A 26,649-nucleotide genomic window follows, 5' to 3' on the forward strand; every position below is an offset into this window, starting at 1 on the left:
TCTCAGCCTTTTTTTGAGATTTATAAATCTGTGATTGTGAGTGTTTGCAGGAGAACCGGTCGTTTCGGTGGAGGCTGTGCATGACGGCGCTCCTTTTCCTCTGAGACCACTGCAACGTGTTGAGTGAGAGGTGGAGGTGGCATTCCCACCATTGTTACTGGGTGTTCACACACCCACCCTTTGACTGTCTTTTGCTTTCTGCCAGCAGTACCAGATCCGACACGCCGGAGAGGTGGCCACCTGGGGACTCCGGGACTTGGCGGCTCCAGTATTCCTCGGGTTCAGGTGGCGGTGGAAATCGTGTGGTTCCGGTTCGTTTCCTGACGGGCGTCTCCTATCGTCGAGCCTGCCCACACGACACCTTTATTAATTGACTGTTGCACATTCTGATTCTGCTGTGTTTGGTTGTGACATTCACACCAGTAAAGTGTTATAATTTGACTTCTTCCATTGTCCGTTCATTTACGCCCCCTGTTGTGGGTCCGTGTCACTACACTTTCCCAACATTCAGTGAGCCAAGACACAGTGAGGAGCAGCTACGTGGCTTAATGGTTAGCATGGTGGCCTCACAGTCACAGCGCATCTCACATGGACCTTTCTGTGTGGAGTTTGCACGTTCTCCCCATGTTCGCATGGTTTCCTTTTGGGTGCTCAGCTTCCGCCCACTTCCAAAGTCATGCAGGTTAGTTTCTGTGAAGGCTCTCAGTTGTCCAGATGGTTTCCATAGTAGAGAAGCTTGAATCTTCGACTGGACTAGGTTGCTTGATGCAAGGACGTTCTGCTTCAGATCGCAGAAGCTTCCTCAGCTAAAATTCTTGCTCTGGTAGTCTGACTTCTGTCTTGACCCTTGTAGAGAAGAACAAACAGAAGCCACAAAAGCTGGAGTTTTAAACCTAACCAGACCCCTCCTATCGAGAGGCAGACTGCTATTGGCTAGTGACTAAACAATTGCTTTAATTAGCACCTAATGTGCACTAATTAGCAGCCTCCTAATGACAGGGTAGCTGTCCCTCCTAACGATAGGACTGACGGCTCTCCTGACGGTTCTCCTGATGACATGAATGAGCACAGTAGCTGCTAATTAAAGCAGTTGTTTAGTCACTAACCAATAGCAGTCTGCCTCTCGGTAGGAGGGGTCTGGTTAGGTTTAAAACTCCAGTTTTTGTCGCTTATGTTTGTTCTTCTCTACAAGGGTCAAGACAGAAGTCAGACTACCAGAGCAAGAATTTTAGCTGAGGAAGCTTCTACGATTTGAAGTGAAACGTCCTCGCGTCAAGCAACCCAGTCCAGTCGAAGATTCAAGCTTCTCTATCATGCAGGTTAGGTAATTTGAAAACTTTAAATTGATTGTATGTGTGCGTGCGAGTGTGAATGAGCCCTGTGGTAGACTGGCACCCTGTCCAGTGTGTACCCCGCCTCACACCGGAGAACTGCTGAGATCGGCTCCAGCCTTCCGTGACTCTTGATTGGACTAAGCGGGCATAGAAAATGAATGAATGAGATACAATGGTAACACGCCATATGAAGATGTGTATGAAAGAAAATAATTGCAGTCCAGCGTCTTCAAGGGGACAAACTTGGAATTTTGAATTAAATTGATGCATCATACTGTATGATGCTGACATAAACCCTCATAAGATGTTTTATGGGTTTCATTGAAACTTTACACAATGGTAACACACCATATGAAGATGTGCATGAAAGAAAATAAATCCTGTCTGACATGTTATAAGGAAGATAATCCCTCTGAGTGCTCCAGCTTCCAAACACATGCAGGTTAAGTGAATTGGAAGCTGAAGTAGTGTAGGTGTGGATGGGAGTCTGACTGGGTTTGTCTGTTTGTATGCGTCAGTCCTGCAGTAGACTGGCAGCCTCTCCACGGTGCATTTCGCCCAGTGACTGCTGGGATATTTTCCAGCCCCTCGTAACCTCATGGGGTATCACGTTTTTCTCATCTTTTTCCCATTTCTATGAGACAAGGATAAAACGAAAGAAACTGTGTTTGTATTTTGTCCTCTTGTGTACCTTTTACACAGACTACCATGGTGTTAAAAATGTTACAAAAGTACTTGTGAGACATGGAGGGATAAATGAGTCACAGCATTCATATGTTTGTTCTCTTCTTTCTTCTCCAGGTTCAAAAAAGTTTTTGATCAAGCCATCAAACAAGAAGAGATATTTGAAGCCGTTGCCAAACCAGTTGCAGACAGGTGAAATTTTAATAACGTTGTACTATTCACTCGCTTACTCTCACATCTTCAGCCACTTACTCCAATTAAAGGTTTAGGGGGGGCCGGATTCTATCCCAGCAGTCACAGGGTGTGAGGCGGGGGAACACCCTGGACAAGACGCCTATCTTTAAAATCTAAAACAAAACAAAAGCAAGTTGATTATATTAGCAGGAAAATTTGTAACAATTTTTAATAGCCATACAGCATATTGTTTTTTTTTTTTACAAATGACAAAGTTCACCTCCCACCTGTGCCTAGTGTTCATCTCCTCAGGCCACACAGGCTTTAGCCAGCCTTGTTCACAGGAAGACCGTAAAGCTCAGCTTTCTTTAAGTTGGAAATGAAGGGTGTCTGTGAGTTTTGGCATTGACTTAAATGCTTAAACCACTAAGTCAAGTGAACTGGCAGGCGAGATGGTATGCTCTGCCATCTAAGAGAGTGTGAGAACAATTTCATGCTACAATACACAACTATAATACTGTAGTTATTTTCAGCTGTTGTTTAAAATACCATAAGACAAGAACATGTATTTTACAGATGTGTATGCTGACAAAGCTGACATGCCAGGTCAACAGGGTACATAATCTATGGCATCTTGACTTCACTCAGATTATTGTTTTAAACATTATGACAAAGTGCTACAGCGGATGTGTGTTGGGGTAAGTGTAGTGACACGGACCCACAACAGGGGGCGCAAATAAATGGTCAATAGATGAGCCAAAAGGTAACAATTTAATGTTGTGAATGTGCACAACGATTATACAGACAATCACAGAATCTGATAGCAGTCAGTACACCAAGGTGACGTGTGGGCAGGCTCGAGGATAGAAGACGTCTGTCCTGAGAAGAGCCGGGACCACACGATTTCCACCGCCACAGAACCTGGTGAATACTGGAGCCGCCAAGTCCCGAATTCCCAGGTGATCACCGTCCCCGACTGTCGGATCTGGTACTGCTGGCGAGGAGCACAAACAGTGAGATGTGGGTGTGTGCACACCCAGTAACAAAAACAGTCAGAAGGTGGAAAGTCACCTCCACCTCTAATCACACACTCGTGCAGCTCCTGTTACACCACTTATCTGGTTTGGGTGTGAAGCGAAGCTGTCGCTGTTCACACCAAACGCCAATCCTTCAGATAAGGCACACCACAGGAAAGCGGCTGCAAAAAGAGTTCAGACTATGACAGTTTTAGATACAGCAGAGAATATTACCTTCACAGGTAGATGATATCTCGGCAATGAGGTGGAGATGACGTCCGGTCTTTATGGAGTGAGATGATGTAGTGTAGATGGGTGACAGCTGTCAAGAGATAATGAGTGACAGCTGTCACCCCCGGCTGTGTCCGTGGCGGCAGCGCCCTCTCATGCCTGAAGCCCGCACTTCAGGCAGGGCGCCCTCTGGTGGTGGGCCAGCAGTACCTCCTCTTCTGGCGGCCCACACAACAGGACCCCCCCCTCAACGGGCGCCTCCTGGCGCCCGACCAGGCTTGTCCGGGTGACGACGGTAGAAATCGGCCAGGAGGGCCGGATCCAGGATGAACCTCCTCTTCACCCAGGAGCGTTCTTCGGGTCCATACCCCTCCCAGTCCACCAAATACTGGAACCCCCGGCCCATCCGACGGACGTCCAGGAGCCGGCGCACCGTCCAAGCCGGCTCCCCGTCGATGATCCGGGCAGGAGGCGGCGCCGGTCCGGGAGCACAGAGGGGTGAGGTGTGGTGAGGTTTGATCCTTGACACATGAAAGACCGGGTGGATCAGCAGTGAAGCCGGGAGTTGGAGCTTCACTGTGGCAGGACTGAGGATTTTGAGGATCTTATATGGCCCAATATACCTGTCCTTGAGTTTCGGGGAGTCCACCTGGAGGGGGATGTCCTTCGTGGATAGCCACACCTTCTGCCCGGGCTGGTAAGCAGAGGCCGGGGATCGCCGGCGGTCTGCATGGGTCTTCGCCCTCGTCCGGGCCTTCAACAAGGCAGAACGGGCAGAGCGCCACACCCGCCGGCACTTCCGCAGGTGGGCCTGGACCGAGGGCACACCGACCTCTCCCTCCACCACGGGAAACAATGGGGGCTGATACCCCAAACACACCTCAAATGGGGAGAGGCCGGTGGCAGAGGACACCTGGCTGTTATGCGCATACTCGATCCAGGCCAGATGTTCACTCCAGGCCGTCGGGTGTGCGGACATCACACAGCGCAGGGCTTGCTCCAATTCCTGATTGACCCGTTCTGCCTGTCCATTGGTCTGCGGGTGATACCCGGACGAGAGGCTCACAGTGGCCCCCAGTTCCCGGCAGAAGCTCCTCCAGACGTGTGAGGAGAACTGGGGACCACGATCAGAGATGATGTCGGTTGGTATCCCATGCAGACGGACGACGTGGTGGACCAGGAGGTCTACAGTCTCCTGGGCCGTGGGGAGCTTCGGGAGGGCCACGAAGTGGGCCGCCTTGGAGAACCGGTCCACTATCGTGAAGATGGTTGTCATGCCCTGGGACGGCGGGAGGCCCGTGACAAAATCCAGACCGATGTGGGACCAGGGGCGATGAGGCACAGGAAGTGGCTGAAGAAGTCCCTGTGCCTTCTGATGGTCTGCCTTGCCCCTGGCACAGGTGGTGCAGGCCTGGATATATCCCCGGACGTCGGCCTCCAGGGACGCCCACCAGAAGAGCTGCCGGACCACTGCCACGGTCCTTCACACCCCCAGATGACAGGAGAGCTTAGAACCGTGACAGAAATCCAAGACAGCAGCTCTTGCCTCTGGTGGGGCGTAGAGTCTGTTCTTCGGCCCTGTTCCGGGGTCCGGGCTCCGTGCCAGGGCCTCCCGGACGGTCTTCTCCACATCCCAGGTGAGGGTAACCACGATAGTGGACTCCGGAATGATGGGCTCCGGTGGATCCGACACCTCAGTCTTGACTTCGTCTTCATGCACCCGGGACAATGCATCCGATCTCTGGTTCTTGGTCCCGGGGCGGTAGGTGATTCGGAAGTCAAAACGCCCGAAGAACAGTGACCAGCGGGCTTGCCTGGGGTTCAGCCGCTTGGCGGTCCTGATATACTCCAGGTTCCGATGGTCAGTGAAAACCGTGAAAGGCACAGACGCTCCCTCCAACAGGTGTCTCCACTCCTCAAGAGCCTCTTTCACCGCAAGGAGTTCTCGATTGCCGACGTCATAGTTCCGTTCAGCTGGGGTCAACCTGCGAGAAAAGTAGGCACACGTGTGAAGAACCTTATCGGTCTCTCCGCTCTGGGATAGCACGGCTCCTATCCCTGAGTCAGAGGCATCCACTTCAACCACAAACTGGCAGCTAGGGTCGGGCTGCACCAGAACTGGTGCAGACGAGAACCGGCGTTTCAACTCCTTGAACGCGGCTTCTCACCCATCCGACCAGGTGAAAGGGACTTTTGGAGAGGTCAGGGCTGTCAGGGGGCTAACTACCTGACTGTAGCCCTTAATGAACCTCCTATAGAAATTTGCAAAGCCGAGGAACTGTTGCAGCTTCCTACAGCTTGTTGGTTGGGGCCAATCTCTCACCGACGCAACCTTAGCCAGATCAGGGGCGACGGAGTTGGAGGAGATGATGAACCCCAGGAAGGACAAAGAGGTGCGGTGAAACTCACACTTCTCGCCCTTCACAAACAGCCGGTTCTCCAACAACCGCTGCAGGACCTGACGTACATGCTGGACATGGGTCTCAGGATCCGGAGAAAAGATGAGTATATCGTCCAGATATACGAAGACGAATCGGTGCAGGAAGTCCCGCAAGACGTCGTTTACCAATGCTTGGAACTTCGCGGGGGCGTTAGTGAGGCTGAACGGCATGACCAGGTACTCAAAATGACCTAATGGGGTGTTGAATGCCGTCTTCCATTCGTCTCCCTTCCGGATCCGGGAGGAAGAGGGACGGCTTGTGCCTGACCACGCCCTTCGCCTCGCTCCCGTCGGCGTTCTTCTAACCGATTGTCCAATCGTATAACCAAATCGATAAGCTCAGCCAAATCCCGCGGTTCCTCCTTAGCCACCAGGTGCTCCTTCAGGACCGACGACAGTCCGTTTATGAAGGCGGCGCGGAGCGCAGTCATATTCCAGCCGGATCTCGCAGCCGTGATGTGGAAGTCGACTGCATATTCGGCTGCGCTCCGGCGCCCCTGTCTCATTGACAGCAGCACGGTAGACGCGGTTTCGCCTCTGTTAGGGTGATCAAAAACAGTTCTGAGCTCCCTCACAAACCCAGTATAAGAGGCAAGGAGCCGTGAACTTTGTTGCCAAAGCGCTGTAGCCCAAGCGCGTGCCTCACCTCGAAGCAAATTAATCACGTAAGCCACCTTGCTGGCATCAGACGCGTACATCACGGGACGCTGTGCAAAGACGAGCGAACACTGCATAAGAAAGTCCGCGCACGTCTCCACACAACCTCCGTACGGCTCTGGGGGGCTTATGTATGCTTCAGGGTATGGTGGGGGGGGTCGTTGAATGACCAGTGGAATGTCTGTATTCGGCACCGGGTCGGCAGGAGGAGGAGCTGCAGCAGCGCCCTGAGCGCGCGCTTCCACCTGTGCGGTGAGAGCCTCCATCCTGCGATTAAGGATGATGTTTTGCTCGGTCATCAGGTCCATCCGAGCGGTAAAGGCCGTGAGGATGTGCTGCAACTCACCAATCACGCCTCCAGCCGACGCCTGTGCACCCTGCTCTTCCATTGGCTGTCCAACAGATGGTTGATGCCCCTCGGGATCCATGACGTGGCCGAGATATCCTGTTCGAGTAAGTGTAGTGACACGGACCCACAACAGGGGGCGCAAATGAACGGTCAATAGATGAGCCAAAAGGTAACAATTTAATGTTGTGAATGTGCACAACGATTATACAGACAATCACAGAATCTGATAGCAGTCAGTACACCAAGGTGACGTGTGGGCAGGCTCGAGGATAGAAGAGGTCTGTCCTGAGAAGAGCCGGGACCATACGATTTCCACCGCCACAGAACCTGGTGAATACTGGAGCCGCCAAGTCCCGAATTCCCAGGTGATCACCGTCCCCGACTGTTGGATCTGGTACTGCTGGCGAGGAGCACAAACAGTGAGATGTGGGTGTGTGCACACCCAGTAACAAAAACAGTCAAAAGGTGGAAAGTCACCTCCACCTCTAATCACACACTCGTGCAGCTCCTGTTACACCACTTATCTGGTTTGGGTGTGAAGCGAAGCCGTCGCTGTTCACACCAAACGCCAATCCAGCAGATAAGGCACACCACAGGAAAGCGGCTGCCAAAAGAGTTCAGACTATGACAGTTTTAGATACAGCAGAGAATATTACCTTCACAGGTAGATGATATCTCGGCAACGAGGTGGAGATGACGTCCGGTCTTTATGGAGTGAGATGATGTAGTGTAGATGGGTGACAGCTGTCAAGAGATAATGAGTGACAGCTGTCACACCCGGCTGTGTCCGTGGCGGCAGCGCCCTCTCATGCCTGAAGCCCGCACTTCAAGCAGGGCGCCCTCTGGTGGTGGGCCAGCAGTACCTCCTCTTCTGGCGGCCCACACAACAATGTGTACTGATTAAAATATGGGGACTGGAATCAAAAGTATGTACATTAGAGCTCAGTAATTTAATAGAGTTATTTGTTTGTGGGAGCATGTGTACCACATATTTTCACTTATTTTCTCATGCACAGGTACAAGTTGTATTGTGATCTAGAGCAGGGGTGGCCAAGTTCGGTCCTCGAGAGCCACATTCCTGACACTCTTAGTTGTCTCCCTGCTCCAACACACCTGAATCCAATGAAAGGCTCATTAAAAGTCTGCTAACGACTCTTTCATTGGATTCAGGTGTGTTGGAGCAGGGAGACAACTAAGAGTGTCAGAAATGTGGCTCTCGAGGACCGAACTTGGCCACCCCTGATCTAGAGGATGTGAGCACTTGGTCGTGCTGCACAGTTACTTTATATTCTGGAGTATATTCGTAGTTGTTTTACTAGTCTGGGAGGTCCTGCGACTTATATTCTGAAAAGTATGGTAATTGCATTTTCACGGTTATCGTGACATGAGCATGTGCAATAACCAGATTATAAAAGACAGCATACAGTGCAATAAATAAGAAAGTTCATTTTATTTGCACACGCCATGACATGACGTAAGATTTGACCCTGAAGTATTGACACTCAGTGTTTTTACATTTCGTACAGTGAGAAGCTGGTAGAAGAAGTTCATCTTTTGTATTTTTGGTCAAACTGTGGCTTGTCATGGGAAATGGAAGCACTAGACATTATGATTGTTCATCAGAGTTTGTTCACTTATCACAACTCATATCATCATCACAATATTGAGCAGATTGAGATTGAGCACATCACAGGTTTTCCTTACATTGCACAGACCTAACACTTGGAGCTGCACTGGACAGAAGCGAGCAATGACACCTGAGTAGCATCATGTTCCATTTTATGCCAGGTGGAAGATGTTAGCATTGACAGCCTGTTACTGCTTTCTTCTGTTAGTTGGGGGAATTAACGTAATCATTCCAGAATTGGCCAAATCAGAGATGGTTTAGTTGTTGTTGTTGTTGACACCGGTTTAGTCCTTCTAACCAGTTAAAAAAAGGTAGTTTTGTTTATACTAGTTTAAAATGCACATTTGAAGAGCTAGATAATGTATTTTTGTGTGACTTTACAACTTGTTTAACTAAAGTTAACATTTCAGGAGCCAAGCGTCGAATTAAAATGCTCTATTGTAAGCAGCTGTTGACATCTGTGGTCCTGGACGTCACAGCTGCAGAACACGTACCATGTTTTGACAGACACGCGTGTGTGTGCCTGCTGTCCTCACATGGAAATACATAAAAACATATATCACTTTTGTGACGGGCTGGAGAGCGCGCACAGAGCGCACATTGACAGGCTGTCCCAGCTGAAATGGACCATCAGTTCATGTGGACACGCAGCAGGCGTTCTGAATATCACATCTGTCTGACAGACTGTCTGTGAGCAGCACGGCACAGGGCTATAAGACCTGGCAACAGTGCCACAAATATGACACTTTCAGTCGTGTATCAGCAGAAATACGCTGTAACAAATGCTGTTTGGTCAGTTATCACTGCGCTTTTTTCTCTCTTTGTTGATTTTAGCCATTTCACGCGCCTGTTATAAGACAGTGATTGTAGCGCAGTGGTAAAGTTTCCATCTGGTAATCAGAGCTTTTGTAAATTGCAAGTTCAAATCCTGTGGGTGGTATGTAATTTGCTTTTTTTTTTTTCACAGTAGCTGCGCGATGTGGTTACACATGCTCCAGCTGCTGGTACTGTGTTCCCGCTGCGATGGTTTCATGCATGTGACTGTGTCGTGCATGAGCCTGCACTGTTGTGTGGGCCGCCAGAAGAGGAGGTACTGCTGGCCCACCACCAGAGGGCGCCCTGCCTGAAGTGCGGGCTTCAGGCACGAGAGGGCGCTGCCGCCTCACAGCTGTCACTCATCAACTATGACAGCTGTCACCGATCATCTGCACTCACCCCGGATAGGATGACACCTCCACCACGTCGCCGAGATATCGTTCTTCTACGGAGGTAACTTCTCTGCTGACTTACATTAAGAAATAATCTGAGCTCTTTTTGCAGCCGTTTTCCTGTGGTGTTTTCTTATCTGCTGGATTGGCGTTTGGTGTGATTAGCGACGGCTTCGCCTCACACCCCAACCAGATAAGTGGTTAAACAGGAGCTGCACGAGTGTGTGATTTGAGGTGGAGGTGGAATTCCCACCGTTGTTGTTACTGGGTGTACACACACCCACACTTGACTGTCTTTGCTCTTCGCCAGCAGTACCAGATCCGACACGCGGAGACGGTGGCCACCTGAGGGACTCGGGACCTGGCGGCTCCAGTATCCTTCGGGTTCGGTGGCGGAGGAAATCGTGTGGTTCCGGTTCTTCTCTAGACGGACGTCTCCTATCGTAGAGCCTGCCCACACGACACCTTTATCCATTGACTTTGTATTTATTCCATAATCTGCTGTGTTTGGTTGTGGCATTCACAACAGTAAAGTGTTCAAATTTAACTCCTTCTATTGTCCGTTCATTTACGCCCCCTGTTGTGGGTCCGTGTCACTACACTTTCACAACAGGATATCTCGATCAGCGTCATGGACTCCGAGGGGCGCCACCCAGCGATTGAACGGCCAATGGGAGAGCAGGGTGCACAGGCGTCTGCAGGAGGCGTGATTGGTGAGTTGCAGCACATCCTCACCGCCTTTACGGCTCGGTTGGATCAGATGACCGAGCAAAACATCCTCCTGAACAGCAGGGTGGAGGCTCTCTCCGCACAGGTGGCAGCGAGCGCTCAGGGCGCTGCTGCAGCTCCTCCTCCTGCCGACCCTGTGCAAGATATGAATGTTCCAGTGGTCGTTCAACAACCCCTCCCACCATTCCCTGAAGCATACATAAGCCATACGGATGTTGTGTGGAGACGTGCGCGGACTTTCTGATGCAGTGTTCGCTCGTCTTTGCACAACGACCCGTGATGTACGCGTCTGACGCCAGCAAGGTGGCTTATGTTATTAACTTGCTTCGTGGTGAGGCACGCGCTTGGGCTACAGCGCTTTGGGAGCAAAACTCACGGCTCCTTACCTCTTATACTGGGTTTGTGAGGGAGTTCAGAACAGTGTTTGATCACCCTAACAGAGGAGAGACCGCTTCAACAGTGCTGCTGTCAATGCGACAGGGGCGCCGGCGCGCAGCCGAATATGCAGTCGACTTCCGCATCGCGGCTGCGAGGTCCGGCTGGAATAACGTTGCGCTCCGCGCCGCCTTCATAAACGGACTGTCGTCGGTCCTGAAGGAGCACCTGCTAGCTAAGGAAGAACCGCGGGATTTAGATGGGCTTATCGATCTCGTTATACGGTTAGACAATCGGTTGGAGGAACGCCGTCGGGAGCGAGACGAAGGACGTGGCCGGGCACGCGCCGTCCCTCTCCCTTCCGGGTTCAAAAAGGTTCCGCCCTCCCCACGCTCCACAGCCGCAGCGCTCCGTGGAGCAACAGCTCCCCCTGCTGACGTTGCTAGGGAAACGCACAGGGCCAAAATGAGAACAGCTGACAGAATGAGGAGGCTGGTCTCTACAGCTCAAAAGAGCACACACAGAAAAACTGCCCCAAACGGCCAAAACGACAACACCCGCCCTTAGAGACTGGGCTAAGGGGGGGTCATAACATTCACATGGGACACACACATATTGCCACACGACTTGTTATGTGTCGACGCGGGTTGAGGAGCGGACCTGCGTCAGACGGAACCCAGCGCTAAAAATAACCAGAAAGCGGTTCCAATAACAAAAACAATTTCTTTATTTCACCCGCTGGTGCATAATAAAGTGTAAAAACGAAAATAGCGTCCTTCTGGTGGAATGAAGGCTGGCACGCTCTCCAGCGCCCAAAAGGATCGAAGCCCGGCGCTCCTGGACTCACCACTACCGCCAAACACCCCCCAGGTGGACACGACAAACCGACTCTCTGCGAAGGATAGAAGGGGTGAGGTAAGTCAGCAGTTACAACTAATATCCTTCAAAAGACACACACTATCAGCAACACATTCAGGTCTGTATTTTAAGCTTTATGCAAATGAGCAGCTTCTCACAACAGGTGGAGGATCACTTGTCCGCACGCCACAGCAGTGAGAAGCAAGCTGCACCATTCTCATCACAGTTCAAATATACTGCATAACAAAATACCAAGTTACTATCAACAATTAGTCAAATACTTAATCACCTCTGATGTGTGCTGACAGCATGTATCCCTCACCCTTCCTCCTTCACGGGCTCGATGTGTCAAACCCAGGCGCGGTCCTCAGCGTCTCACAAACGAACATCACAAGGTCGTGTTCCCGGCAGTTCTGCTTGAATCACACATGACTTAAATGCAGAACGCCATCCAATTATCTGCTTCAGCTGAAAGTCTTTAAGGCTGCACGTGAGCACCATTCACAGGTGCTGCACATGATGTTGATGAGGGTGAAGGACTCTTCAGCCAGCACCTTCTCCACAGACAAATCAGTTTTCATGCCACCTGGAGAGCAAAGAAAAGAAAAGAACACCAAAATGTCCAGCCACACCCCCCAACACACAACACGACTCCCAGTTACAATCCTGAGCGGGGATTTAACCCTTCAAGCCCCAGCACTGGTGGACACGGGGTCCGAAGGGAATCTGCTAGACAGCAGATGGGCAAAGGAGGTAGGGCTCCCTCTGGTGGCGCTTCCTTCGCCATTGCAGGTGCGGGCACTAGATTGCACCCTTCTCCCTTTAATCATGCACAAGACACAACCTGTAACTCTGGTGGTGTCTGGGAATCATCGGGAGGAGATTGAGTTTTTTGTGACTCCTTCTACCTCCCGCGTGATTTTGGGCTTCCCGTGGATGTTGAAACACAATCCCCGGATTGATTGGCCGTCTGGGGTGGTGGTTCAGTGGAGCGAAACCTGCCATCGGGCGTGTTTAGGATCCTTGGTTCCTCCCGGTTTACATGCTAAGAAGGAGGTCAAAGTCCATCCCAATCTGACGGCGGTGCCGGTTGAGTACCACGATCTTGCTGATGTCTTCAGCAAGGATCTGACACTCGCCCTTCCCCCGCACCATCCGTACGATTGTGCCATTGATCTGATTCCAGGCGTTGAGTTCCCGTCCAGCAGGCTGTACAACCTCTCACGACCTGAGTGCGAATCAATGGAGACCTACATCCGGGACTCATTAGCTGCCGGGCTGATCCGGAACTCCACCTCCCCGATGGGTGCAGGTTTCTTTTCTGTGGGCAAGAAGGATGGCGGACTCCGTCCATGCATTGATTACAGAGGGCTGAATGAGATTACGGTTCGCAACCGATACCCGTTGCCGTTGTTAGATTCCGTGTTCACCCCCCTGCATGGAGCCAAAATCTTTACTAAGCTGGATCTTAGGAATGCGTATCACCTGGTTCGAATCCGGAAGGGAGACGAATGGAAGACAGCATTTAACACCCCGTTAGGTCACTTTGAGTACCTGGTCATGCCGTTCGGCCTCACCAACACCCCCGCGATGTTCCAAGCCTTGGTTAACGACGTCTTGCGGGACTTCCTGCACCGATTCGTCTTCGTATATCTGGACGATATACTCATCTTTTCTCCGGATCCTGAGACCCATGTCCAGCATGTACGTCAGGTCCTGCAGCGGTTGTTGGAGAACTGGCTGTTTGTGAAGGGCGAGAAGTGTGAGTTTCATCGCATGTCTTTGTCCTTCCTGGGGTTTATCATCTCCTCCAACTCCGTCGCCCTGGATCCGGCCAAGGTTGCGGCGGTGAGAGACTGGCCCCAACCTACGAGCCGTAGGAAGCTGCAACAGTTCCTTGGCTTCGCCAATTTTTACAGGAGGTTCATTAAGGGGTATAGTCAGGTAGTTAGTCCCCTGACAGCCCTGACCTCTCCAAAAGTCCCCTTCACCTGGTCGGATCGGTGCGAAGCCGCGTTCAGGGAGTTGAAACAGCGCTTCTCGACTGCGCCAGTTTTGGTGCAGCCCGACCCTAGCCGCCAGTTTGTGGTTGAAGTGGACGCCTCTGACTCAGGGATAGGAGCCGTGCTATCCCAGAGCGGAGAGACCGATAAGGTTCTTCACCCGTGTGCCTATTTCTCCCGCAGTTTGACCCCAGCAGAACGGAACTATGACGTGGGCAATCGAGAACTCCTAGCGGTGAAAGAGGCTCTTGAGGAGTGGAGACACCTGTTGGAGGGAGCGTCTGTGCCTTTTACGGTTTTTACTGACCACCGGAACCTGGAGTATATCAGGACCACCAGGCGGCTGAACCCCAGGCAAGCCTGCTGGTCACTGTTCTTCGGCCGTTTTGACTTCCGAATCACCTACCGCCCCGGGACCAAGAACCAGAGGTTGGATGCCTTGTCCCGGGTGCATGAACATGAAGTCAATCAATCAATCAATTTTTTTTATATAGCGCCAAATCACAACAAACAGTTGCCCCAAGGCGCTTTATATTGTAAGGCAAGGCCATACAATAATTATGTAAAACCCCAACGGTCAAAACGACCCCCTGTGAGCAAGCACTTGGCTACAGTGGGAAGGAAAAACTCCCTTTTAACAGGAAGAAACCTCCAGCAGAACCAGGCTCAGGGAGGGGCAGTCTTCTGCTGGGACTGGTTGGGGCTGAGGGAGAGAACCAGGAAAAAGACATGCTGTGGAGGGGAGCAGAGATCGATCACTAATGATTAAATGCAGAGTGGTGCATACAGAGCAAAAAGAGAAAGAAACAGTGCATCATGGGAACCCCCTAGCAGTCTACGTCTATAGCAGCATAACTAAGGGATGGTTTAGGGTCACCTGATCCAGCCCTACCTATAAGCTTTAGCAAAAAGGAAAGTTTTAAGCCTAATCTTAAAAGTAGAGAGGGTGTCTGTCTCCCTGATCTGAATTGGGAGCTGGTTCCACAGGAGAGGAGCCTGAAAGCTGAAGGCTCTGCCTCCCATTCTACTCTTACAAACCCTAGGAACTACAAGTAAGCCTGCAGTCTGAGAGCGAAGCGCTCTATTGGGGTGATATGGTACTACGAGGTCCCTAAGATAAGATGGGACCTGATTATTCAAAACCTTATAAGTAAGAAGAAGAATTTTAAATTCTATTCTAGAATTAACAGGAAGCCAATGAAGAGAGGCCAATATGGGTGAGATATGCTCTCTCCTTCTAGTCCCCGTCAGTACTCTAGCTGCAGCATTTTGAATTAACTGAAGGCTTTTTAGGGAACTTTTAGGACAACCTGATAATAATGAATTACAATAGTCCAGCCTAGAGGAAATAAATGCATGAATTAGTTTTTCAGCATCACTCTGAGACAAGACCTTTCTGATTTTAGAGATATTGCGTAAATGCAAAAAAGCAGTCCTACATATTTGTTTAATATGCGCTTTGAATGACATATCCTGATCAAAAATGACTCCAAGATTTCTCACAGTATTACTAGAGGTCAGGGTAATGCCATCCAGAGTAAGGATCTGGTTAGACACCATGTTTCTAAGATTTGTGGGGCCAAGTACAATAACTTCAGATTTATCTGAGTTTAAAAGCAGGAAATTAGAGGTCATCCATGTCTTTATGTCTGTAAGACAATCCTGCAGTTTAGCTAATTGGTGTGTGTCCTCTGTCTTCATGGATAGATAAAGCTGGGTATCATCTGCGTAACAATGAAAATTTAAGCAATACCGTCTAATAATACTGCCTAAGGGAAGCATGTATAAAGTGAATAAAATTGGTCCTAGCACAGAACCTTGTGGAACTCCATAATTAACTTTAGTCTGTGAAGAAGATTCCCCATTTACATGAACAAATTGTAATCTATTAGACAAATATGATTCAAACCACCGCAGCGCAGTGCCTTTAATACCTATGGCATGCTCTAATTTCTGTAATAAAATTTTATGGTCAACAGTATCAAAAGCAGCACTGAGGTCTAACAGAACAAGCACAGAGATGAGTCCACTGTCCGAGGCCATAAGAAGATCATTTGTAACCTTCACTAATGCTGTTTCTGTACTATGATGAATTCTAAAACTTGACTGAAACTCTTCAAATAGACCATTCCTCTGCAGATGATCAGTTAGCTGTTTTACAACTACCCTTTCAAGAATTTTTGAGAGAAAAGGAAGGTTGGAGATTGGCCTATAATTAGCTAAGATAGCTGGGTCAAGTGATGGCTTTTTAAGTAATGGTTTAATTACTGCCACCTTAAAAGCCTGTGGTATATAGCCAACTAACAAAGATAGATTGATCATATTTAAGATCGAAGCATTAAATAATGGTAGGGCTTCCTTGAGCAGCCTGGTAGGAATGGGGTCTAATAAACATGTTGATGGTTTGGATGAAGTAACTAATGAAAATAACTCAGACAGAACAATCAGAGAGAAAGAGTCTAACCAAATACCGGCATCACTGAAAGCAGCCAAAGATAACGATACGTCTTTGGGATGGTTATGAGTAATTTTTTCTCTAATAGTTAAAATTTTGTTAGCAAAGAAAGTCATGAAGTCATTACTAGTTAAAGTTAATGGAATATTCAGCTCAATAGAGCTCTGACTCTTTGTCAGCCTAGCTACAGTGCTGAAAAGAAACCTGGGGTTGTTCTTATTTTCTTCAATTAGTGATGAGTAGAAAGATGTCCTAGCTTTACGGAGGGCTTTTTTATAGAGCAACAGACTCTTTTTCCAGGCTAAGTGAAGATCTTCTAAATTAGTGAGACGCCATTTCCTCTCCAACTTATGGGTTATCTGCTTTAAGCTACGAGTTTGTGAGTTATACCACGGAGTCAGACACTTCTGATTTAAAGCTCTCTTTTTCAGAGGAGCTACAGCATCCAAAGTTGTCTTCAATGAGGATGTAAAACTATTGACGAGATACTCTATCTCCCTTACAGAGTTTAGGTAGCTACTCTGCACTGTGTTGGTATATGGCATTAGAGAACATAAAGAAGGAATCATATCCTTAAACCTAGTTACAGCGCTTTCTGAAAGACTTCTAGTGTAATGAAACTTATTCCCCACTGCTGGGTAGTCCATCAGAGTAAATGTAAATGTTATTATGAAATGATCAGACAGAAGGGAGTTTTCAGGGAATACTGTTAAGTCTTCTATTTCTATACCATAAGTCAGAACAAGATCTAAGATATGATTAAAGTGGTGGGTGGACTCATTTACTTTTTGAGCAAAGCCAATAGAGTCTAATAATAGATTAAATGCAGTGTTGAGGCTGTCATTCTCAGCATCTGTGTGGATGTTAAAATCGCCCACTATAATTATCTTATCTGAGCTAAGCACTAAGTCAGACAAAAGGTCTGAAAAGAGACAAGCTTTCAAATGAATTAAAGCTCTGTCTGGGTTTTTGATTAATTAATAAGCTGGAATGGAAGATTGCTGCTAATCCTCCGCCCCGGCCCGTGCTACGAGCATTCTGACAGTTAGTGTGACTCGGGGGTGTTGACTCATTTAAACTAACATATTCATCCTGCTGTAACCAGGTTTCTGTTAAGCAGAATAAATCAATATGTTGATCAATTATTATATCATTTACCAACAGGGACTTAGAAGAGAGAGACCTAATGTTTAATAGACCACATTTAACTGTTTTAGTCTGTGGTGTAGTTGAAGGTGCTATATTATTTTTTCTTTTTGAATTTTTATGCTTAAATAGATTTTTGCTGGTTATTGGTGGTCTGGGAGCAGGCACCGTCTCTACGGGGATGGGGTAATGAGGGGATGGCAGGGGGAGAGAAGCTGCAGAGAGGTGTGTAAGACTACAACTCTGCTTCCTGGTCCCAACCCTGGATAGTCACAGTTTGGAGGATTTAAGAAAATTGGCCAGATTTCTAGAAATGAGAGCTGCTCCATCCAAAGTGGGATGGATGCCGTCTCTCCTAACAAGACCAGGTTTTCCCCAGAAGCTTTGCCAATTATCTATGAAGCCCACCTCATTTTTTGGACACCACTCAGACAGCCAGCAATTCAAGGAGAACATGCGGCTAAACATGTCACGCCCGGTCCGATTGGGGAGGGGCCCAGAGAAAACTACAGAGTCCGACATTGTTTTTGCAAAGTTACACACCGATTTAATGTTAATTTTAGTGACCTCCGATTGGTGTAACTGAGTGTCATTACTGCCGACGTGAATTACAATCTTACCAAATTTACGCTTAGCCTTAGCCAGCAGTTTCAAATTTCCTTCAATGTCACCTGCTCTGGCCCCCGGAAGACAATTGACTATGGTTGATGGTGTCGCCAACTTCACATTTCTCAAAACAGAGTCGCCAATAACCAGAGTTTGATCCTCGGCGGGTGTATCGTCGAGTGGGGAAAAACGGTTAGAGATGTGAACGGGTTGACGGTGTACACGGGGCTTCTGTTTAGGGCTACGCTTCCTCCTCACAGTCACCCAGTCAGCCTGCTTTCCCGACTGCTCGGGATCTGCCAGGGGGGGAACTAACGGCGGCTAAGCTACCTTGGTCCGCACCGACTACAGGGGCCTGGCTAGCTGTAGAATTTTCCACGGTGCCTCCAAAGCTACGAATAAGCTACACTTATTACAAGTATCGTTACTGCTAAAGGAGGCCGAGGAATAACTAAACATTTCACACCCAGAGCAGAAAAGTGCGGGAGAGACAGAAGCCGCCATGCTAAATCGGCTAAGAGCTAGTAGCTACGCTAACCTAGCGGATTCCTAAAAACACGCAAAGTGAATAATGTGTAAATAATTTAGAGGTGATTCAGCAGAAGGAGTGCTTTAGTTAAGGCACCAGACAGGCCATGAAGCAGCACAGGTAACGCACGGCAACAGTGCTAAAAAATAAAATAAAAATCCACCAGACAGGCCATGGAGCAGCACAGGTAACGCACGGCAACAGTGCTAAAAAATAAAATAAAAATCCACCAGACAGGCCATGGAGCAGCACAGGTAACGCACGGCAACGGTGCTAAAAAATAAAATAAAAATCCACCAGACAGGCCATGGAGCAGCACAGGTAACACATGGCAACGGTGCTAAAAAATAAAATAAAAATCCACCAGACACGCTGTGGAGCAGCACAGGTAACACACGGCAACAGTGTTAAAAAATAAAATAAAAATCCCAATAAAATAAAAATCCCAATAAAATAAAAATCCCAAGGAATCTTGCAAGAACTCAGTGGCAAGCTCACACTCAAACAGGAAGTGCCGATTTCTCAGTCACAGTGAAACAGGAAATGAATAGCCGATCTGTCGGATCCACCGGAACCCATCGTACCGGAGTCCACTATCGTGGCCACCCTTACCTGGGACGTGGAGAAGACCGTCCAGGAGGCCTTGGCACGGAGCCCGGATCCCGGAACAGGGCCAAAGAACAGACTATACGTCCCACCAGAAGCTAGGGCTGCCGTCCTGGACTTCTGTCACGGGTCCAAGCTCTCCTGTCACCCTGGGGTGCGTAGGACCGTGGCAGTGGTCCGGCAGCACTTCTGGTGGGCGTCCCTGGAGGCTGATGTCCGGGCTTACATCCAGGCCTGCACCACCTGCGCCAGGGGCAAGGCGGACCACCAAAAGGCACAGGGACTCCTCCAGCCACTTCCTGTGCCTCATCGCCCCTGGTCCCACATTGGTCTGGATTTCGTCACGGGCCTCCCGCCGTCCCGGGGGCACACCACCATCCTCACGATAGTGGACCGGTTCTCCAAGGCGGCCCACTTCGTGGCCCTCCCGAAGCTCCCATCGGCCCAGGAGACAGCGGATCTCCTGGTCCACCATGTCGTACGTCTGCATGGGATACCAACAGACATCGTCTCAGATCGTGGTCCCCAGTTTTCCTCGCAGGTGTGGAGAAGTTTCTGCCGGGAGCTGGGGGCCACCGTGAGCCTCTCGTCTGGGTATCACCCTCAGACCAACGGACAGGCTGAACGGGCTAACCAAGAGCTGGAGCAGGCCCTGCGATGTACCTCATCCGCACACCCGACGGCCTGGAGTGAACACCTGGCCTGGATCGAGTATGCGCATAACAGCCAAGTGTCCTCTGCCACCGGCCTCTCCCCTTTCGAGGTGTGTCTGGGGTACCAGCCCCCTTTGTTTCCTGTGGTGGAGGGGGAGGTCGGTGTACCCTCGGTCCAGGCCCACCTGCGGAGATGCCGTCGGGTGTGGCGCACCGCCCGTTCAACCTTGTTGAGGGCCCGGACGAGGGCAAAGACCCATGCAGACCGTCGACGGTCCCAGGCCCCCGCATATCGGCCCGGGCAGGAGGTGTGGCTATCCACAAGGGACATTCCCCTCCAGGTGGATTCCCCCAAACTGAAGGACCGGTACATAGGGCCCTTCAAGATCCTCAAGGTCCTCAGTCCCGCCGCAGTGAGGCTCCAACTCCCGGATCCATCCAGTATTCCACGTTTCAAGATTGAAACCACATCACACCTCACCCCTCTGTACACCCGGTCCGGCGCCGCCTCCTGCCCGTATCATCGACGGGGAGCCAGCTTGGACAGTGCGCCGGCTCCTGGACGTCCGTCGAATGGGCTGGGGTTTCCAATAATTGGTGGACTGGGAGGGGTATGGACCCAAAGAACGCTCCTGGGTGAAGAGGAGCTTCATCCTGGACCCTGCCCTCCTGGCCGATTTCTACCGTCGCCACCCGGACAAGCCTGGTCGGGCGCCAGGAGGCGCCCGTTGAGGGGGGGGTCCTGTTGTGTGGGCCGCCAGAAGAGGAGGTACTGCTGGCCCACCACCAGAGGGCGCCCTGCCTGAAGTGCGGGCTTCAGGCACGAGAGGGCGCTGCCGCCTCACAGGAACAGCCGAGGTGTCAGCTGTCACTCATCAACTATGACAGCTGTCACGGATCATCTGCACTCACCCCAGATAAAAGCAGGATGACACCTCCACCACGTCTCCGAGATATTGTTCTTCTACGGAGGTAACTTCTCTGCTGACTTACATTAAGAAATAATCTGAGCTCTTTTTGCAGCCGTTTTCCTGTGGTGTTTTCTTATCTGCTGGATTGGCGTTTGGTGTGATTAGCGACGGCTTCGCCTCACACCCCAACCAGATAAGTGGTTAAACAGGAGCTGCACGTGTGTGTGATTTGAGGTGGAGGTGGAATTCCCACCGTTGTTGTTACTGGGTGTACACACACCCACACTTGACTGTCTTTGCTCTTCGCCAGCAGTACCAGATCCGACACGCGGAGACGGTGGCCACCTGAGGGACTCGGGACCTGGCGGCTCCTGTATCCTTCGGGTTCGGTGGCGGAGGAAATCGTGTGGTTCCGGTTCTTCTCTAGACGGACGTCTCCTATCGTCGAGCCTGCCCACACGACACCTTTATCCATTGACTTTGTATTTATTCCATAATCTGCTGTGTTTGGTTGTGGCATTCACAACAGTAAAGTGTTCAAATTTAACTCCTTCTATTGTCCGTTTATTTACGCCCCCTGTTGTGGGTCCGTGTCACTACACTTTCACAACATGCACAAAACCATCGCAGCGGGATCGTTCACGCCTGCCTGTTAGCTCGATGCTTTTGTGGTTCGCTCATATGAGCTGTTCTGCCATAATTTGCCCTGATTTGTACTTATTCGTACTATGTGTGAAGGGACCCTAAGACTTCTTCCTTCTGTCAAAGAAAAAGAGTACACAGATTTCACTGTATTATAACAACAAATATCTGGAAGCATTGTTGTTGTAGTGTGGCAACCACGGATCAAGTAGTAGCCCAACGTTTCCATCATCTTAATGGGTCGATAAATCAACACCTAAGTAGTCTTATGTGTCTTCCTCTCATGAAAGGAAGGGTATGTGAATCTAAAGGTCTACATTACTTCTGTGTTTTGTGCACAAAAGCAAATACTGTTCTTTATTAGTTTTGTATTTACGTTGTAACAGCAGAATTCGCATGAGTTATTTCACAAATTTCTTCATTCCCCAACCTACTGTTGCACATAAGCCTTTTCTGTTTTTCAGCAGTGGAGAATGAATTGTTACTGTGGAGCTTTATTCCTGGTCCGATGGTCTGTTTTAACTGAATTTTAAAGGGAAAACAACCAAGAGAAGAGGAAATTTAGTTGGAATGTCTTTTGATCGCTGCAATTGTTTTGCTATGTGAACAAGATTCTTCTGTTGCTCCTTCTGAAAGTCTGCTGTTCTGACATTTCGTCCTTCATCTCCTCAGCACTGAGTGATATTCTTTATTTTTATTTGTGAGTCGCAATTTACATTATTTTCAAAGTCCAACATGTGCTTTGTGTTATCTTCACTATTCTGAGACATGGCATGGTTATGTATCTGGATCAGTTGTGTTAAGCACTTGCATGTATTTGAACTGACTCACATGGGCTTGCCGTCTTGGGTGTTAGGTTGGTCTCAGTAGCTGTCGGGTTTAGAATACTGTACCTTTGATAAGAGGAAGAGACAACCAGGCAATAAAACAAGTGAGAGATAGAATTCAATTTAAGCTCGCGAGGAGTGCAGTCAGGCTATACACCAAAGCTACACTAAAGTCTGGCCTGCGCTCCCGCTCTTTTTATTTAGGACTTCCCTACATACATGGGCGGTACAGCTCCTGAGGAGAAGAGTGATAGCGCGTGAGCTGTTGCCGCAGAACTGCTGATTGCACAATACATTCAGGATGTTCAGAACCTTTTTAATCTTGGGCTCGGTTAAGATGTGTTTAAGACATCTAACGATTAATCACACTTTTTCTGACAAAAGGACTGATGTATCACAATCACACTGTGGTTGGAACATTCAATTCTCTATTCTTTATCTTACTGCTCAGCTTCGGCTGCGTCCTGCATGAGTCATCTTCACATGTCCTAAAAAGAGCTTAGCGTGCACACAGAGATACCACAACTTGCAGAAACACGTCATGTCACATATCTTAAGTAACCTTCACCCATCACATCAGTACAATACACTTTATCAGAGCAGAGAGAACTACATTCTACCAGAGCAGAGAACACAAAACATGCATGATAAAATAAAACAGTGTATCTACAGAATAACTCCAACAGTAGCCTTTTAAAATTTTATTGTTGTGGCAGATTGTAAACATCACATTGAGAGGTTGCAGTCTCGACTATGCTTTGTCTGACGATATAAATTTGAGATTGGTGTCTTTATATGTTGATAATATAAATATGCTAGGTGAGTGTAGTCATTCCATCTTGACTTGGTCAGTGTGTATCCACTATTAGACATTTCTTTGTCAACTGTCAGTTTTTGTACCAACTGCTTCGGTTCTATTTACAGACTTCTGTCAAAATGTTCTGAATTCCACAACGTTTTAACCTTTTAACTCAACTCTCACCACAGTGGTTGAAACCCAGAAAGGAGCAATTACAGTTATTCAACTGACATTTGGTGTTGGATTATGCTGCCTTGACAGGCAGTCAAGAACAGTCCTCCAGCATAGACATCAAGTCCTTGCCGCAATGATAAGTCTGACTTCAGGTATCACTGACTGATTCCATGAAACATAGATGGTGATTATAGTATCCAGTTGATGTCTTTACAACGATACACCTACTAAAGATTATGACACATTCACAGTAAGCATAGTTTTGGTGTTACTAATCAAAAACTGAATCTAATTTAGACCAGCAGCCAGATATATGTTCAAGATGTTCATTTCTGGCAGGAAGCATGAAAATTGGCATATAAAGGTTTTACGAAATGCTGTATCAGAATAAATCGGGAGACATTCGATACAACGAATGTAACAATCTCAAAAATGAAGGAGTTTTTATTTTTAAGAGACTCCCCCCAGTTTTTCACTGGTCGTGGTGCAGGGTAAACATGCTTCTACCACTGTAATGCCATGATGGCTTCAGATATCCCTTACTGGCATATGGCACTAGTGTGACCATATAATTATCTTGAGTACCATGTTGTGTCATTGCTATGCAATTGATATTTCATGCTTGATTAAATCTGAACCACAACTGCTTGTACCGACTCAGATGAGCAAAGTCTTATTGAATGCCCATTCCAAAAATGAAATTTCTGTTCTATTTTAGACCAAAAGATTTAACTGTTATTTTATTGCATTTGTGTCAAGACAAGTGTTGATGCTGAAAATCAAGTTGTAAATGGTCAGCAGTGATATGTACATGTACTCGTGGATCAGCATTTATGTTTTATTGGGCTAAATTTTTGAGGATTATTTTGTTTTGGATTATCTTCCTTAAATTCAAACTCAAAGCAAATCTCTACAACTTGATGTAAATTAAAAAAATTAAATCCAAGATGATGGGTTGCATAAGTAATGGGCCCCTTTTGTATAATACCTGTAAATAATCAGTTTTATTGCCAGTTTTCTTCAGACAAGTCAGGGGATGGATACATGAACATTTCCAAGTCACTGACTATGTCTTGGACTTTATTAACATCAGTAATGAAAAAATACAAACAGTATGACACTCTGTGGTAAATCTGCATGGAATAGACAGTTCTCAAAAACTGAGTGACTTATCAGCTTGGGACGCCGACGAGGGCGGTCGCATCTCCTCCACTCTCCCTTATCTCTCTGCTTTTAACCTTCAAGTCCCTACTCCACCAGACTGTGAATTCCTCAAAACTATATTGGATTCTGGATCTATTGGACTACTATTGGATTAACCATGGAATTGATCAGCTGGTCTCTGAACGCTGTTGACACCATTTTTCTACAAGAAGGTCAGGACCAGGGGATCCTGCCTGCCCAGATGGAACGTATCCTGCGGGCTATGTCCTCGACTCCTGGAGTTCCTGGCGTATGGCATGCTTGGCGCCTTTCTCCGTTGAGGATGTCGAGGATTTATTAATTTTTGGTCTCATGGCAGCAGGGCTGGTACTTTTTGGCTTATGTGCTGCCTTGATCTACCAGAAAATTGGCAAGACGGCGGCATCAAGAACCACGGGCCCTCGCTTGTCTGTCATGATTAACGAGGTTGGCAAGGCAGTGCATTCTCAAACTGCGTTGACTCTTGAACTCAGACGCAAATTGGATGACACCTTGGAGCTGATGCGTGCCTTGCAGTTGAAGCTGAAGGTTTCGGAGGCCGGTGAATATTCTTAATTCAATATTGGGAATATTCTTAATTCATAATTGGGATTTGGCTGTGCGAGTGGAACTGTTAATAGTGTTTTTCACTGCTCGGCTGCAACACTACAGGCTATCTAGCGTCAAGGTCAATTGCCCACTGTTTACCTCCAGAGGAATTTATCCAGGCTCTGGTGAGATTATTCGGCTCCATTCTTATCTCAACCCACAAGGACAATAAACTGACAGACTTACACATGGACTGAAGCATGCTCCAGTTTTCTCCTCTCACCTCTTTCCTGCCCCTCCCTTCCTGTGGCTTGCCCCCGTTCTTTCCCAAGCTGGCAGGCAGTGCGACTTGATAGTTTTAGCGGCTACCAACACACTCACATCTACTTAATTGGAAAACGGACTGTTTCAAGTTTAGTGCACATAAACAGTGTCATATGTATATGTGTTGTCCTAATTCTGATGTGTGCCATTATTACGGTAAACAAGTAATAATTGTAGATCAGTTGCTGTTTGTATGTGGAATGTGAGTGTGGAAATCTGAAATTTCCCCATTGAGGGATGAATAAAGGCTTATCTAATCTATTCTGATCTAATCTAAGAAGGAGAAGAGTGAGGAAAGTCACCAGGACACCCAGACAACCCAGAAGAAGTTATAGGCTTCTCTGGCTGTGATTGGAGAAATTGTGCACAGTGCATGTTTTGCATTTTGTATCTCCAGTTATACAGCTTCATGATGAAGTGGCATAGAGCAGGATTTTCCTTCACCAAAACATCAGATCGAGGCTTGCATCTTAGAAGTACCTTCAGGCAAATTGTAGCTGAACTTTCAGGTCTTCTTTTAAAAAAATCCTCCTCTATACCACTTCATTATGTGTGCAAAGCTGTAATAACTAACTATAGAGGCATAAAATTTATCAGTCACAACATGAAGATATGGTAAAGAGTAGTGGAAGCTAGGGTTAGAAAAGAGATGATTTGTGAGCAGCAATATGGGTTCATGGTGAGAGACCACAACAGATGCAGTGTTTGATCTGAGAGTGCTAATGACGTATAGAGAAGGCCAGAAGGAGTTGCATAGAGCAGGTTGTACAGTTGGAAGACGAAGTGAGAGAAGTGAGATTGGGATGGTTTTGACATGCAGAAGAGGCACCAGGGTATATCGGGAGATAAATCCTGAGGGTGGAGCCACCGGGTAGGAGGAGAAGAGAGAGGCCAAAGAAAAGGCTTAGACATGTAGTGAAGAAGGACATGCAGGTGGTTGGTGTGATAGAAGATACTGAGGACAGGGTGATCTGCTGTGTTTCTACCTATAAATTGTGTACTGTTATGGATATAGGTGTTTTTGACCATTCACATCCATGATGGTCTCTTGTGTCAAATTGAATATTTAAGGATTCTTTTTATGATTTATCTTTAACTTAGTGGTCAGTGGAGTGGGACGATGGCTTCTCATGAAGGTCAGAAAGGACAGAGTTCTCCAGTGTTTCATACAATGCATAGCCAATCTCCAGTGTAAACAGGAAAAAGCATTGGGTAACACTCAATCCTCAGTGGCATGGCTCAGGCCACATCATTAGCGTAGACATTACACTAAACACTGAGCCTGTGTCTTTCTCCAACTCTGCCAATCACCACCATAACTCATGCTTGATTAAATGGCAGCCCAATAACCGCCCAAGTCAGAATAGCCAACCGCCATTTGCATGAAAGGCCGCACTTTTGTTATAAAAAATGACATGATCTTTTTGCCTTCACCCATTTCGTGCAGGGTGTGGAATTGTAGAGCATGCAGGAAGGGAAAACCCACACAGTTCTCAAATACAGGGTTGGCAGTTTCATTAGAATCACTGAGAGGCTTAGGCTTGTTTATAATTCATTGAGA

The 26,649-nt window shown here is 48.1% G+C and overlaps 1 protein-coding gene across 1 annotated transcript in view; it reads left to right on the forward strand.

The window, feature by feature from the left end:
• The window catches only part of kif6 (kinesin family member 6), a 267,960-nt gene that overhangs the window by 24,037 nt on the left and 217,274 nt on the right, over positions 1 to 26,649 (forward strand). The window contains exon 3 of the mRNA XM_034159854.1: positions 2,136 to 2,210. Within this exon, the coding sequence (XP_034015745.1) occupies positions 2,136 to 2,210 (75 nt within the window). The remainder of the gene's footprint in view (positions 1 to 2,135; positions 2,211 to 26,649) is intronic.

The sequence above is a fragment of the Thalassophryne amazonica genome, chromosome 19, assembly GCF_902500255.1.
Source record: "Thalassophryne amazonica chromosome 19, fThaAma1.1, whole genome shotgun sequence".
In the NCBI taxonomy this organism is placed as follows: Eukaryota; Metazoa; Chordata; class Actinopteri; order Batrachoidiformes; family Batrachoididae; genus Thalassophryne; species Thalassophryne amazonica.